This window comes from Ovis canadensis, chromosome 26 (assembly GCF_042477335.2).
Source record: "Ovis canadensis isolate MfBH-ARS-UI-01 breed Bighorn chromosome 26, ARS-UI_OviCan_v2, whole genome shotgun sequence".
NCBI lineage: Eukaryota > Metazoa > Chordata > Mammalia > Artiodactyla > Bovidae > Ovis > Ovis canadensis.
In genome coordinates this window covers 49,447,620-49,462,659 of record NC_091270.1, presented here as the reverse complement: position 1 = coordinate 49,462,659, position 15,040 = coordinate 49,447,620, and the positions used below count along the sequence as shown (strand labels likewise).

The 15,040-nt window shown below is 45.0% G+C and overlaps 2 protein-coding genes across 4 annotated transcripts in view; one reads left to right on the top strand and one right to left on the bottom strand.

Annotated features, from left to right (window-relative positions):
- The window catches only part of ADAM9 (ADAM metallopeptidase domain 9), a 96,311-nt gene extending 88,661 nt beyond the window's left edge, over nt 1-7,650 (bottom strand). Inside the window, exon 1 of one of the 2 annotated variants that reach the window (XR_011253455.1) lies at nt 7,265-7,637. Coding sequence is in view for 1 of the 2 variants with exons in the window: in XM_069572992.1 (XP_069429093.1) it covers nt 7,265-7,361 (97 nt within the window). In the remaining variant the exon portion in view is untranslated. Of the gene's footprint in view, nt 1-7,264 lie in introns of both variants that reach the window. The other variant, XM_069572992.1, reaches the window with a different exon arrangement.
- Nucleotides 7,511-14,510, top strand: TM2D2 (TM2 domain containing 2). 2 transcript variants are annotated; one of them, XM_069573001.1, is made up of 4 exons: nt 7,511-8,190; nt 9,022-9,109; nt 12,260-12,375; nt 13,834-14,510. In XM_069573001.1, exons 1-4 carry the CDS (start codon nt 7,964-7,966, stop codon nt 14,045-14,047), a joined length of 645 nt encoding a protein of 214 aa, XP_069429102.1. In that variant the 5' UTR covers nt 7,511-7,963; the 3' UTR covers nt 14,048-14,510. The 2 variants fall into 2 exon arrangements, with proteins under 2 accessions (XP_069429102.1, XP_069429101.1); XM_069573000.1 differs by having other exon boundaries at nt 7,849-8,190; nt 12,227-12,375.
- Nucleotides 14,511-15,040: the final 530 nt, after the last annotated feature.

Genomic DNA, 15,040 nt, shown 5'->3' with positions numbered 1-15,040 from the left:
GGTGGTGAGGACCTCTACCCACCCCATCCAGAAGCTCCACCAGTGTGACAACTAGAAAATATCCTCCAGATGCCTTCTAGGGAGCAAAATCACCCCCCTCCCCCAAAAAAAACCACTGGTAGAATGGCAACCCCGGAGAAGTCAATGGCACCCCACTCCAGTGTTCTTGCCTGGAAAATCCGATGGACGGGGGAGCCTGGTGGGCTGCCATCTATGGGGTCGCACAGTCAGACACAACTGAAGCGACTTAGCAGCAGCAGCAGCAGCAGCAGAATGGCAACCCACTCCAGCATTCTTGCCTGGAGAATCCCAGGGACAGAGGAGCCTGATGGGTTGCCGTCTATGGGGTCACACAGAGTCGGACACAACTGAAGCGACTTAGCGGCTGCAGACAGTTCACAATGCAAAGTAAAATCTTAATACAATCAGCTCAAATGTGACAGAATTTGGACTCAGAGGGAGAGGGAGAGGGTGGGATGATTTGGGAGAATGACATTCTAACATGTATACTATCATGTGAATTGAATCGCCAGTCTATGTCTGACGCAGGATGCAGCATGCTTGGGGCTGGTGCATGGGGATGACCCAGAAAGATGTTCTGGGGAGGGAGGTGGGAGGGGGGTTCATGTTTGGGAATGCATGTAAGAATTAAAGATTTTAAAATTTAAAAAATAAAAAACTAAAAATTTAAAAAAAAAAAAAAAATGTGACAGAATTTGATGCTTATGTGACCTTGTGCATATGTGACAAACGTCACATTACTAGGAAACATGGGCTGGAGATAAAAGTAAGAGTTGAAATGGAAACTTAAAATGTCCTATACTTAGTAAAAGAAGAAAAAGGCGTGAGTTAGTAGCACTTTTTCCTTCCGCTAACTCCTTAGGTATTTTTATGTACTGTGTTTTGGAGGAAGTCTGACTACATGTTGTATAACAGTACCTGTGAAACTGAGTCCCCTTACTGAGTTTATGATTAATCTCTCTATTCCAAACTCTGTCCCCTTTCTTGTCGCCTCTGACCTCAGTCCTACACTAACTGTACATATCAACCAGAGTCAGGTGACTAAGACTGCAGTTGCTGATAACACCGTTGAGGTGATGAAACTGCTGTTGTAGACACTATCTATCATTCCTGTATAAACTCAGATCATTTCTCCAGGGCAAGATGAGCTCACAGGCCTCTTGCCATGGACCACCTGGCCAGTGGATCATAAACCAGACACATTCTGACTCCCAGAACCACGATTACAAAATGTCAGAAATGACACAGTATACCAGATAGAACTCCGCTCAGTGTTATGTGGCAGCCTGGATGGGAGGGGAGTTTGGGGGAGTATTGTTGTTGTCGTTGCTGTTTAGTCGCTAAGTCATGTTTGACTCTTTTGCAACCCCATGGACTGTAGCCCACCAGGCTCCTCGGTCCATGGCATTCTCCAAGCAAGAATACTGGAATGGATTGCCATTTCCTTCTCCAGGGGATCTTCGAAACCCCGGGGACTGAACCCATGTCTCCTGCATTGGCAGGCAGGTTCTTTACCACTGAGCCACCCAGGAAGCCCAGGAGGAGAATGGATACATGAATCCATATGGCTGAACCCTTTCACTGCCCACCTGAAACTGTCAAAACACTGTTAACAGGTTATGCTACTAAGTCACTTCAGTCGTGTCTGACTCTGTGTGACCCCATAGACGGCAGCCCACTAGGGTTAGCCCCGTCCCTGGGATTCTCCAGGCAAGAACACTGGAGTGGGTTGCCATTTCCTTCTCCAATGCATGACAGTGAAAAGTGAAAGTGAAGTCGCTCACTTGTGTCCAACTCTTAGTGACCCCAGGGACTGGTTATACCCCCAATAAAAAAGTTAAAGTTTCTTTAAAAAGAAATGCCAGAAGATGATGATAAATTCCAGCATCTTTGCTCTTCTCCTTGAAAAAAAACTCAAAAGCCAAGCTGAAGTGGATCTGAGACTTGTCTCCCAGTCTGCACAACAAATCCTGACTTGACTGCAAACACCTGCTGTCACAGTTTGGCTATCTGTGCCCCGGGCACTGAAGTCCTTCCTCCGTTATGATTGTAGACAGAAATAAGTTAAAAGAATTCTACCTAAATGCAAAGCAAACAAATGTGAACCCTGAGCCAAGGACTTTTCTCTTTTCCTTCCCAACTACTATGTCAACGAAGAGTCACCCTTAAATACTTTCACTACAGAAAATAAACCTGGATTCAACATACAGACTGAAGATAATTCTGTTGTCTGAATTATTTCTGGAAAAGAAACTAATTAGATTCATAAATCACTGTGATTTTGAGCCATGTATTTCCATTCCATTTACAAGGTCAATGCCAAATGAACATATACATTAATAGCTATCTTCAAACATAATCATAATTTCCACTGCTATGTCCTATATTCTGACATTTTTTGTATTATCACCTTTTGTTTTACATTTACCTATTTTTACATTTAAAAACAAACAGGGCTTTTGTCATTGTTTGTGTGTAAGCAGTCCTTCGGGAAAAAACACCACTTATAAGATTTAATACCACAGAGGATTTAAATTCCTCTACCAAGAAATTTAGGTTTCTGGAAACAAAGGGCGGTACATTATTCATCCTGTTTCCTGCACTAGTGCAATAGACATTCAATAAATATACTCAGTAAATGACCTCTTTTGATCTTTAGAGCTTATACATACATAGAGCTTATAATTGCAAATTTTCATGCACTACCTAAAATAAGCTTTATTTTTCATGATTAACATCTTTCATAGCAATTCCCCACAAATCCTCATGCCCACATATTTGTCCATGTTAATGCAATGCTATATTTCACTGTACAATAAGCCCCCTACATACGAACCTTGAAGTTGCAAACTTTCAAAGATGCAAATGTGTACCTGTATGCCAGCTGTTGTACTGCACTACTGTAGTTTTTAAGGTACTGTACTGTAAGATTTCAAATGTTTTTATTTTTGGTTTTTATGTATATTTGTGTGAAAAGTTTTCTAAGCCTATTACAGTACAGTATCATACAGTTGATTGTGTTAGTTGGGTACCTAGTTTAACTTTGTTGGACTTAGGAAGGCACTCTCAGGACAGAACTTATTTGCATGAAGAGAACTTATTGTATTGATACATCATACACTGCTTATCCTCCCAACTTAAGCAGCTGAGGTGGGAGCTTCTATTCATAACAAGATTCACACCTTATCAAAGGAAGTGAAATGGGCTTTCTAAGGTTTTACTTGTATGAGAGTTCTTAGGAACTACTAAAGGAAAGGGTGGGGAGGATCCTTTCTAAAATAAGTTAAACCATAAAAAAAAACTCATGAAAAGGAAAAAAAAACAAAAATCAAAGAGGAAGAAGCATTTCCCATGTATGGGAATGGGTTTTGTCCTACAGTATGACAAATGTTTGACAGTAACATCATTTTTACTTACTATAAGCTGATATACTCTAATTCTTAAATCCACATAAACAAATATAAAACAACTGTATATTTTTTAAAAAACTGAATAAAATAGGTGAACTTCTCACATTCCCTAACTCACTCTGGGGAAAACCATTTGACTGAAATGACACGTCACAAAATGAAAAATAAACTATTGATACAATAAAATCTTGACTTATGAACAAGACTATACAATTCAAAGTACAATTCAACTTTAATTGGGTCCATGTTGGCCCCATTCAAAGGCAGAGTAGTAGGAGGGGTTAGTTACTGTGATACCAAGAGAACCAGGATTTACTTATTAGGCAGTCCCATAGTTCTGACACAAAAGATGGCATAACTCCAAGTCTCTGCTGTATACTAGGCATCAAAGGAAAAAAAAAAAGAAAAGAAAAGAAATATCATGAGCCTATCTATGTCATATATTTGAGCTTGTGGCTATTCCAAAGAAAAAGCTTCCAGTTACTTTGAGCTTGCATCTTTGGGGGGATTCTACAATAAAGCAGGATTTGAAAACATATACATACATAGTCAACTTTGGTAGGGTAAATTTTATTTATTTATTTTTATTTGGCTATGCCACGTGGCTTGTGGGACCTTAGTTCCCCAACTAAGGATCGAACCTATGCTTCCCATGGTGAAATAAGCAGTTCCTAATCACTGGCCCGCCAGGTAATTCCTGGTAAGGTAAAATTCAAAGTATGTTTGGAAAACAGTCTTGGAACCCAGCAACTTGTTTTGTACACATTTTCATTGTAAATGCTTTTATTTTCTCACATAAGAGTATGAAACAAATTATCTTTATATTTAAAAGACTACATTCTCCTATTTAGCACAAACATACCAAATTCAAACAATTCACAGGCACTTAAAAACAAAATTAGTATGGACCAAGTTCTTACCACCTAGTTCATTTTACAGTGATTCACCATGAGTAAGCTTTAAAACTCATTTCCTCTAGAATTGCAGTCTTGGAAAAAAAAGATTTAGGTCTGTACATCATAATCACTACCTTAAAAGAAAAAGTAAGAATGAGGTTTCATACCTGCCTAATTCCCTCAATGATACAAAGTTACCTCTGTCAGCCCTAGTTTTGTTTTTGTTTTTTTTTTAAGTGTACTGTGTCAGCCTTTTGGAATGTATACTGCACTTCCTCATTGACACAATTGTTATAAATAGTAAAAATTTTAAAAAAATCCTACAAAATCTACTTAACTCCTAGAGTAACTGATGTGTGGGTGGTTCTTACTGAGTATTCAAATTCCTGTTTCATTAGTTGAAATGGTTTCAGTGCATGTTTTAAACATCCTGTATTGCAAAAATTTGGTCAGCTGATTTTAGAAGAACATTCCCGTAGGGAAACATGAGTTGATTTCACTGCACACTAGTACAAAGCCTCTTAACCGGTCTCTCCCAGCCTCCAGTCCCTCCCTCCTATAGTCTGTCCTCCCATGTGTAGCCAGTTACAGCAATCGCAAATCTAAGTTATACCACGTGCTAAGTGCATGCTAAGTTGCTTCAGTGGTGTCCAACTCTTTGCAGCCCTCTGTCCATGGGATTCTCCGGGCAAGAATCCTGTAGTGGGCTGCCATTCCCTCCTCCAAGGGATCTTGGATTGAACCCACATCTCTTACATTTGACCTGCACTGGCAGGTGGGTTCTTTACCACTGTAAAACTTTTACCACTTCACCTGAAAAGCCCACATCCCTACTTAAAAACCATCCTGCCCAAAGAACTTCCTCCAGGGTAAAGTCCAAATCCCATAGCTCATCACAGAAGACTCTCCCCAACTGGTATCAACTTACCTTAGTTTTTTCCACGCCTCCCTTTCAGGTGGACCCCCTGGTGATTTCTCACCATTCCTTAACTAGTCCTGTTCTTATCTCTCTGCTGCTGCTACTGCTAAGTCGCTTCAGTCGTGTCCGACTCTATGCGACCCCATAGACGGCAGCCCACCAGGCTCCCCCATCCCTGGGATTCTCCAGGCAAGAACACTGGAGTGGGTTGCCATTTCCTTCTCCAATGCATGAAAGTGAAAAGTGAAAGTGAAGTTGCTCAGTCGTGTCCGACTCTTAGCGACCCCATAGACTGCAGCCCACCAGGCTCCTCCGTCCATGGGATTTTCCAGGCAAGAGAACTGGAGTGGGGTGCCATTGCCTTCTCCATCTTATCTCTCTAGACTCTTGCAAAAACCCTTCAGCTTTGAATTCCTGTCCTTGAATATTCACCCATACCGATCAGTTCAAATATCAGTTTCTCAATAAAACCTTCCTCTACATCCTTCAGATAAACTCAGCACATTTGGTCACTCTGTGCCCCTCCACAAGCACTGAGCTCGGTGTTCATAGGTGTTCTATGAAGGCTGATTAAATTTTGAAAGCATATACGTGCTTAAGTGAGGGGCTGTTAAACTATAAACTGTTAAAGCTGTTGTTAAAAAACATAAGGATATTCCATCCATCTACATGCAGCAATGTAAAAATCAATACATAAACTTTAAAAATCAGTCTTATTTAAAGTATTCCAAACAGAATCATGGATTACTAAAACTCCAGATGTTTAACCTACTTCCCCTTAAACGCTGATAAATGTTAACCATGTATTAATAGAACACCATAGCGAAAACAGTTTCAAATAGAAAAGATTTGGTACCTTCCCAGTCAATAAAGTTTCAGTACTGAGAGCTTTAAAATTCCTGCAATGGTGCAAATTTTCTTAATTGAAAAATAATAAAATAAGGAGGAAAAAAAATCTAAATTTAGTCCTGCACTGAAATCCTCACCTTTGAAAAACTCTCAAGATAACGATTTAGTAGAAACCCCATTCTCCATCATACTCTGGCTGATAAAGAAAACACAGCCACGCAAACAATAATTTAACACGAGCCAAAACAAAAGTGTTTTCAGAAAGAAGCTAGTGTTGGCGATTTAAATGTTTCCACTATGTCTGAGCATCTCCAATACAAATACCTTATGTATTTAAGGGAAGCTTCACAAGTCAAAAGCAATTTCACATAAATGATTCAATTCTTACCGTAAGCCTGTGACTTAAGCAGAGTAGGGATTATCTGCCTGGATTTGAGACATTACCAACCCAGTAAAAACGGAGATAAAAGACTGGCTATAAAAATGTAGCACTTCGTTTCCAAAAAAAAAAAAGAAGTATTCTTACTAAAACAACAAAAAGGCCCCCCAAAAAAAAACAAAAACAAAAACGCAATCACCCCCTCCTCTTATTTCATCGCTAAATTCAGCCCTGTGGTACCTACTGGTGACTCCGCTAATAAAATGAGGGTCAAAATTTCAAATCATGAAAACCTGGAGCAAAAAGTTCCATCTCCCGGTCTCTTTCCCAGTGACATTTACCTTGCAAGCAAACCCCAGCTCCATTTCTCAAAAGCACTTCTCAAAGCCTCCGCGCGCATTCAGCCAGCTTCCCAAGCTCTCAGTCGAGTCCCGGAGGTTCGGGGTCGGACCGAGAGTCGCCCCGGGAGGGTCTTGGGGGGTGGGGGGGACCCAGCTTGGCGCGAGACTGGTGGTCGGGCTCACCCCCAAAAGGCTCTGCTAGGCAAGAGACCGAGGGCTGGGAACCAGACCCGAGAACAGTGCCCAAGAGAACTGGGGGCGCCCAGACCCGGAGCCTCGGGTCCGAGCCCTGGTCCACAGGCAGCCCAGCGGCTCCGCCTCCCGACTCGGGTCGGGTTCCAGTGCCCAGGCCAGGCCCCGCCACTCTCAGGCACCGCGGGGTAAAAACTCCGAGCATCCCGGCCCTAGGAAACTGGAATTCCGAAAGGTCCCTGGGGGTGGACACCCACCTGACCGAACCCCGCCGAGGGCCGGGCTCAGCAAGCCCACCAAGAGCAGCCACCGGACGCGGAGAGTCTCAGAGGGCGAGCCCACGCCCGACCCCATCTCAGCCCGAGCCCGCAGGTTCTCCTCAGCACTCGGTCGCCCCTGCCTCCGCCCGCTCCACGATTCCCCAGCCCCGCCAGGGGCCCCGGGCTGGCACCGATGCGCGCGCGCTCAACACTGACGCAACTCGGCTCCGGTCCGAGCTCGCTCCCGACGCGGCGCCCGCTCGCCTGACTGACGTACTAAGCGCTCCGTCCCGGACGAGTGAGAACGGGCTTTCTCTCCGGTCCCCTCAGACCCTCTTAGGAGCCGACCCCGCCCATCGTCATTCTCCCCGCCCACCTGCTTCAAGGCCCGCCTACTCTGAGGCGGGTGGAAGGAGCCTATTAGAAGAAGCACTCGTCACGGAAAAGAAGGCGGAGCGTGAGCCCCAGAAGCGGAATTGACCCGCAGAAACGAAACGCAGGCCCGCCTCCTGCGCAGCCTTTCCTTATTGGCTGTCTGAGTTGGGCGGGGACGTAAAAATCTGAGCTCCCATTGGCTGTTTGGCATCGAGGTGTGGGGCTCCGCGGAAAGGCCTTGACCAGGCAGGGCTTGGGTCCGCGGTTGCCGGCTTGGGACTGGGGGTCTGAGGCCGGGTCTACGCCTCTGGGCCTGGGAAGATGGTCCTGGGGGGTTGCCCGGTGAGTTACTTACTTCTGTGCGGCCAGGCGGCTCTGCTGCTGGGAAATCTACTGCTGCTGCATTGTGTGTCTCGGAGCCACTCGCACAACGCCACCGCCGAGCCCGAGCTCACATCCGCTGGCGCCGCCCACCCGGAGGGCTCCCCCGGCGCTGCGAGCTGGGAGTATGTCGATCCCCACTCTCCAGTCATCCTTTGCTCTTACCTGTAAGCTACGCGGTCCTCGAGGCGGGTGGAGATGGAGATGGGGTCCCTGGGATACACGGGGGTTGTGCGGGGGCACGGGGGGAGGGAGGCTGCTTTCCCCCCGCCCCCCAGTCCCTCTCCACCTGGAGGACCTACCTGATCGTCGACACGCGGGAGAAAAATAACCATGACAGGTTTCTCACTCAACGCACTCCTCCAAGGGAAAACCCCTCTGTGTCGGTGGCTGATCCTTTGGGCTCCCCAAAGAGGAGAACTAGGGAACAGTGACATCATATAGCCTGCGGAAGAAGAGTACGAGGTTGTACCTGCTCCCTTTAACCGTAGGAGACACCCTCGTTCGTGCTGGTACTGAGTGGTGCGCAAGTGGAGTAAATCACACGCCTCTACGTGGCACCTCCTTAAAAAAATAAAAGCAGTAACCTTAGCGTTGCAAAACCAAGTCAAAACTTTTAACGTCTCTTTTAAGTCAAATAAGAAAAGGCTTTTGAAAAACCGCGAGAGAGCTGGGAATCCTTTGGCCTGGATTTTGCCCCCATAGCCTTGTGGCTGTTTGCCTAGGGAAGAGATGAAGCCTTGGCAGAGGTAGAATCGGTGTAGAAAAAGGACCAGAAACGCCCCTCATCCCCACCCCGCCTTAACCAAACGGTCATTGGATGGCTGTTTGACCTGCTGTCCTTCAGCCTAATTGACAGAATCTCTTGTTTTGGGGAAGACTCAGAGGGACATTAACCCCCAGAAAATTTGCAGAAATGTCTCTTGCCTATTACGACTATATACCTGTAAACAGCCATTTAGAAAGACCTTAATGATGATCTTACTGGTGATTTACAGACCCGAAGAATTTATTGAATGTGATGACCCAGTGGATCATGTTGGAAACACAACAGCATCCCAGGAGCTTGGTTATGGTTGTCTCAAGGTGGGTTTTTGTTTGGTTTTATAAAAAAAGTCTTCCATAGAGAAACAATATTGCCTAAATGCTATTACAGAAAAGTATGAGGAGTATGAAATTATTTTTTTGTGAAATTCATTGAAATGATTGGTACTGAAAATTTCCAGCATGATCAGGGTCAGTGGCTGAACAAGACATTTAGCCTTCTCAGAAAGAAGCAGGCTCTGTGCCAAAACTACCCAGGTGCAAAGACCAATCTGTCTTTGGTTCCTTTGGCCATTGTGATTGACGGATTTGAAGCTCAGATATCACCCCTGACTACCCTTCAAGGCACGTACTTTCCTGAAAGAGCAAAAGGAAGGTTTATGCAATTTCTAAAACTGATGCTGGATTGAGCAGTATCTTCGTTACATATGCATTTGGGGCAAAGCTCCTCTTGCCAATGACCTTTCTTTTCACTAGGCAAGCAGTTTCCACCACGTCCTTAGGAAATAGATCAGACCTATCAGTATACTTCCCTGGTGGCTCAGTGGTAAAGACTCCGCCTGCTAACACAGGAGACCCGGGTTCCATCCCTGGGTTAGGAAGATCTCCTGGAGAAGGAAATGGCAACCCACTCCAGTATTCTTGCCTAGAGATCCCCATGGACAGAGGAGTTTGGTGGGCTACGCAGGGTCACAAAGAGTCAGACACCCTGAGTGACTAACACTTTCACTTTTCATTATTATATGTCTTTGTAGGGGGTTGTAGCATTCAGGAGGAGCCTTGGATAACAATGGCCTCTTAGAATGAAAAGAAGCCCTTCAGTTCCATTAATAATATCCCTGAAGCTGGACGCATACTTCCTAGTCAGTCTCCCCAGACCCAGTGAAGTTCATATACTTCCTCCCCTCTGTGGACTCACCATTCTGTTATATTACACTGCATAATACAAGTCAAGACACCATCAGCTATAAGAGAATTATGGGAAAATATTCTTTGTTACTAAATCAAACACAGGGAAATAAACCTGAAAGTAACAAGGCCAAAAAGGCAACTCTTGCTGCACTCACAAGTAAAGAAATATTTTCACTACAATGAGATTTTGTTCTATGGGTAATTATTGATAAAAGTTTGAGTGAGCATTGTATGCTCATGTTCAGTCACTAAGTCGTGACCAACTCTTGCGACCCCATGGACTAGCCCGCCAGGCTCCTCTGCCCGTGGGAATTCCCAGGCAAGCGTACTGGAGTGGGTTGCCATTTCCTTCTTCAGGGGATCTTCCTGACACAGGGATTGAACCCTCATCTCTTACATTGGCAGAGGTTCTTTACCCAGTCACCAGGGAAGCCCAGAGTATCATATAGAGATCAGTCTGAGCACCTTGACAGGATCAACCCAGGGTTCAATGAAAATAGGCAAAAATAAGTGATCTCTATACAGTACTTACTTTTGCCCATTTTCATTACAACACTGGGTTGATCCTGTCAAGGTGCTCAGACTGTCACTTCCCCTGGAAGTCCTGGGGGACTGTCAGCATTCGGGCCCCCAAGTCCCAAGGGAGGGGCAAGAGTAAACATCCTCACGTTCCCCCCACTTCCCTTTGAGGAATGTTCCAGCGAGAACTGTAGTGAAGCACTTAATAAGGTGCCAGTGGAGAGTGCCCAGCTGTGCTTCCTCTGCTAAAATTCAGTTACACAAAGGGTCGGAGGTCTTCTGAAATTTTTTGCTGGAATTTAGACTTATATATAGATGTATTACATTACTATGGATATGAGCTGAATATCACAGTTTCGAGACCTGCACAAAGTCCTGAGTCAGTTGACATGCTGAGTTCTTTCCTAACGATGTTCATTTATAATATATGTAAAAGAAGTGAAGTGAAGAAGTGAAGTCGCTCAGTTGTGTCCGACTCTTTGCGACCCCATGGACTGTAGCCTACAACGCTCCTCCATCCATGGGATTATCCAGGCAAGAGTACTGGAGTGGGTTGCCATTTCCTTCTCCAGAGGATCGAACCTGGATCTCCCACATTGTAGGCAGATGCTTTTCCATCCGGGCCAATAGACCTCAAATACACATTGACTCTTTTTTTAATTGGAGTATAATTGCTGTGCAGTGTTGTTTTAGTTTCTGCTGTACAGCAGCATGAGTCAGCTATATGTGTACGTATATCCCTTCTCTCCCGAGCCTCCCTCCCACCCACTGCCCATCCCCACCCCCAGGTCATCACAGAGCACCAAGGTGAGCTCCCTATGCCATTCAGCAGCTTCCCACTAGCTGTTTTATACTTGGCAGCATATGTGCGTCAGTGCTGCTCTCTCAGTTCCTTCCCTCCTCTCCTTTCCCATCCCCCCCGTCACATCCACATCCATAGCCCATCCTCTGCATCTGTGTCTCTACTCCTGCCCTACAGATAGGTTCGTCAGTATCACACTTCTAGACTGCACTGCTGCTGCTGCTAAGTCACTTAAGTCGTGTCCGACTCTGTGGGACCCCATAGACAGCAGCCCATGAGGCTTCTCTGTCCCTGGGATTCTCCAGGCAAGAACACTGGAGTGGGTTGCCATTTCCTTCTCCAATGCATGAAAGTAAAAAGTGAAAGTGAAGTCGCTCAGTCGTGCCCGACTCTTAGCGACCCCATGGACTGCAGCCTACCAGGCTCCTCCATCCATGGGATTTTCCAGGCAAGAGTACTGGAGTGGGGTGCCATTGCCTTCTCCGTCTAGACTGCTCATGTATGCGTTAATACATGACATTTTTCTCTTTCTGACTTCACTCTGTATGATAGTCTCTACACATTGACTTTCTGAATACCCATTCCCAAATATGCACTCATGTGCTCTTCTCTTCTGTAAATATAGGATTAATTAGAGCTCTGTGTCCCGCTAATCCAAAATGGCATTTAGTGAAACTGATTTTAAACTTCTGTGCTATATTATCAAAGAAGGTAGTCACAAGGAAAGAAAATGAAAAGGATGAAAAGGAGTTTATTTAAAACCATGTCCGTTTAGGATCGTCTCATTGAAAATCGCTTGAAGTATGTCACTAAACTCCTCGCTCTTCAGCACAGCTTTACCCCACCTTTGTTAGAATAGTTACTGTCCTGGGCCAGCTTTTGTTACTTCATATGAAGAGATGTTTCGTGTTGCTTGCTCTGGCTAGTGTGGTTGTTCTGTTGTGGTTGTTACCCCGCAGTTCGGGGGTCAGGCCTACAGAGATGTGGAGCACACTCGCGTGCAGTGCCGGGCCCTGGAGGGAATCGAGTGTGCCGGCACGAGGACCTTCCTCCGAGAGAACAAACCTTGTATAAAGTAAGTGCTGTCTGCATGGTGTAGCTGGTACTTAGATGGAGGTAGGGCTGTTGTGTCCTCTCTTGATGTTGACTTTTTTCTTTTACCTTAAGTGTTAAACGGGCAGCATGATTACTGCTGTGCATATTCCACAGACACAAGCGATGGGGTGATAACGTAGGGGACACTGGACAGGAGGCCAGAGGCTGTCTAAATGTCCCTTTCATCAACCAGCTAAAGGACCTCTGGGCACCCAGAATCTCTGTCCCCTCCTCCACAAAATGAAGGAGGTGGAACAGATGATCCAACTTCAGAACTCCTACCATAGGCATACATCCTTTGAAAACAGCCGTAGAATTTCAGGAGGAAAGATTTTATTATGAACAGTGCAGGCCTTTCTCCCTGAAAAGCAGTATTATCTTGAAGAATTAGGGTTATTGAGACTTCCCTGGTGGTCCGGGGGTTAAGAATCCACCTTCCAATGTCAGGGGATGTGGACTCGATCGCTGGTCCAGGAACTAAGCTCCTACTTGCCACAGGGCAGCTAAGCCCACACACCACAATGACGGAACCCACGTGCTAAGAGTGAGAAGCATGCACACCACAGTGAAGATCCCGAGTGCCGCAACTGAGACTTGACACAGCCAAAAATTAATTAACTTTTAAAAAAACGAATTAGGGTTATTTCTGTAAACTCCACTTGAAGGCACAGAACTTAGGTATACCACTTGCTGATGGAGAGTTGTGCCTGTGTTAGGTGATGCTATTAGAGTATCTGAAATTGAATGTCATCACAGTATGTAAGACAGAAGTCCTTCCAAGAAGTCCCATTTTTCAGGTGCCAGGAGAGGAGCATGGAGATTAATGTTCATTTAAGGGAAGGTCACACCTCATGAGAGAGCTACATTCAGAACTGCAGCCTCCCTCAGGAAAAGAGCCTCCACAGGAAAGGGATGGGCGCCAGCCACCACTCCAACTAGGATACCTATCCTGTAAATGTCCGTAATAGTTTCTTATCCAGCCCAACTCTGTATTGGTTCCTCTGGATCCTCTATACCTTGTGTGCGTGTGTGCTGAGTCGCTCAGTCGTGTCTGACTCTGTGCGACCCTATGGACTGTAGCCTGCCAGGCTTCTCTGTCCATGGGATTCTCCAGGCAAGAACACTGGAGTGGGTTGCCATGCCCTCCTCCAGGGGATCTTCCCAACTCAGGGATTCAACCCCCGTCTCTTGTGTCTCCTGCACTGCAGGCAGGTTCTTTACCACTAGCGCCACCTGGGAAGCCCCCTCCATGCCTTAGCAAGTACCTTTTTGAGAATCTAGACAAACTAGAGATCTTCCTTTGGGGGAGAAGGGGTTGGTAAGAAATCACAGAGGAACTATCTTCCCATCTTGTCACTTATGTGAAATTCACTAATAAAGCATTAAGTGTTTTCATTTTCACGTGATAAGCATCTTCCTCTTGATTCCCTCTCTCTAGGTATACCGGACACTACTTCATAACCACTTTGCTCTACTCTTTCTTCCTGGGATGTTTTGGAGTAGATCGTTTCTGCCTGGGTCACACTGGCACAGCAGTGGGGAAGCTCTTGACCCTTGGAGGACTTGGGATTTGGTGGTTTGTTGACCTTATTTTGCTGATCACTGGAGGGCTGATGCCCAGTGATGGCAGCAATTGGTGCACCATTTACTAAGAAGAGCTGCTGCTGTGGCCCAGAGAGGCAAGGCTCTTGGACTCATCTCTGCAGGCTCAGAACTCCTCGACGTCAGGCCTGACCAGTATTTTCCCTCGTTGGAGAGAATGGGTTTGGTTAGGAAGATGGCTTCAGACTGTGGATGTTCGACCCAGATTTGACCCTGCAGACTAGAAATGACAAGCAGACAGTATTGTGGCTATCAAGTTTGTACCTTTCCTCGTGTACCAAAAATATAAAGGCTAGTGATTAACTTATAAGCTGCAGAAGCGTCACCTTATTCTTTATTTCTGTGTGCTGCTATGTCATCAACCCTTTGGAGCAGTTGGACCCAACAGGATGTTTTTGGCCTGTGCCTTTGTGACCCTGAGTCTTCGTGCAGTGGAGGTCAGAAGCTGAACCAACAAAAATGTCCAGCAGAAGTAGAAACAGCAGTCGATTTTAATACATGCTGAAATTCTGACTTTCTGAGTTTAAATTGCGGAATGAATGTTGCCAACCTGGAATGCTTGTTTGGGTATTTTTCAATAGGTAGAATGAAACTCAATATCTGTTGTGCTTAAAGCTGAGCATCTGAAATGAGTCTATTAATAAACCCTATTGTTTCATCATTATTACTCCTGAGAGGCAATATATCCAGTATAGTAATTCCCTCTAATGTCCAATTATGTTTTGAAAGCCAACAGTTCCAGACATGTCTGGGTTCAGCTATCCTCTTGGCAGAATTTTCCTATTGAAAAGGTATCATTTACCAATTTAGAAAGCCCATGTTATAGACTGATTAAAAAAAAAAAATCATACAAGTAACTAAATCTCTTCTTCATGATTACGTAATATAAAATGAAGAGCCTCACATCCTTGGAAAGAAAAACAGATTCTTCCTTAAAGGATATTACTGCTGAGTGCTAGATAGAATTAGGATGTGACTTGTGGGAAACAAAAAGAAACTGGACACATTTGTCAAAATAAGCATGGTACCAAAGTCTCTCATTG

Coding starts and splice junctions, on each gene's coding strand:
- TM2D2 (XM_069573000.1), top strand. CDS start 7,964: ATGGTCCTGGGGGGTTGCCCGGTGAGTTACTTACTTCTGTGCGGCCAG. Junction 9,110..12,226: donor TTGGTTATGGTTGTCTCAAG/GTGGGTTTTTGT, acceptor TGCTCTGGCTAG/TGTGGTTGTTCTGTTGTGGT. Junction 12,376..13,833: donor GAGAACAAACCTTGTATAAA/GTAAGTGCTGTC, acceptor CCCTCTCTCTAG/GTATACCGGACACTACTTCA.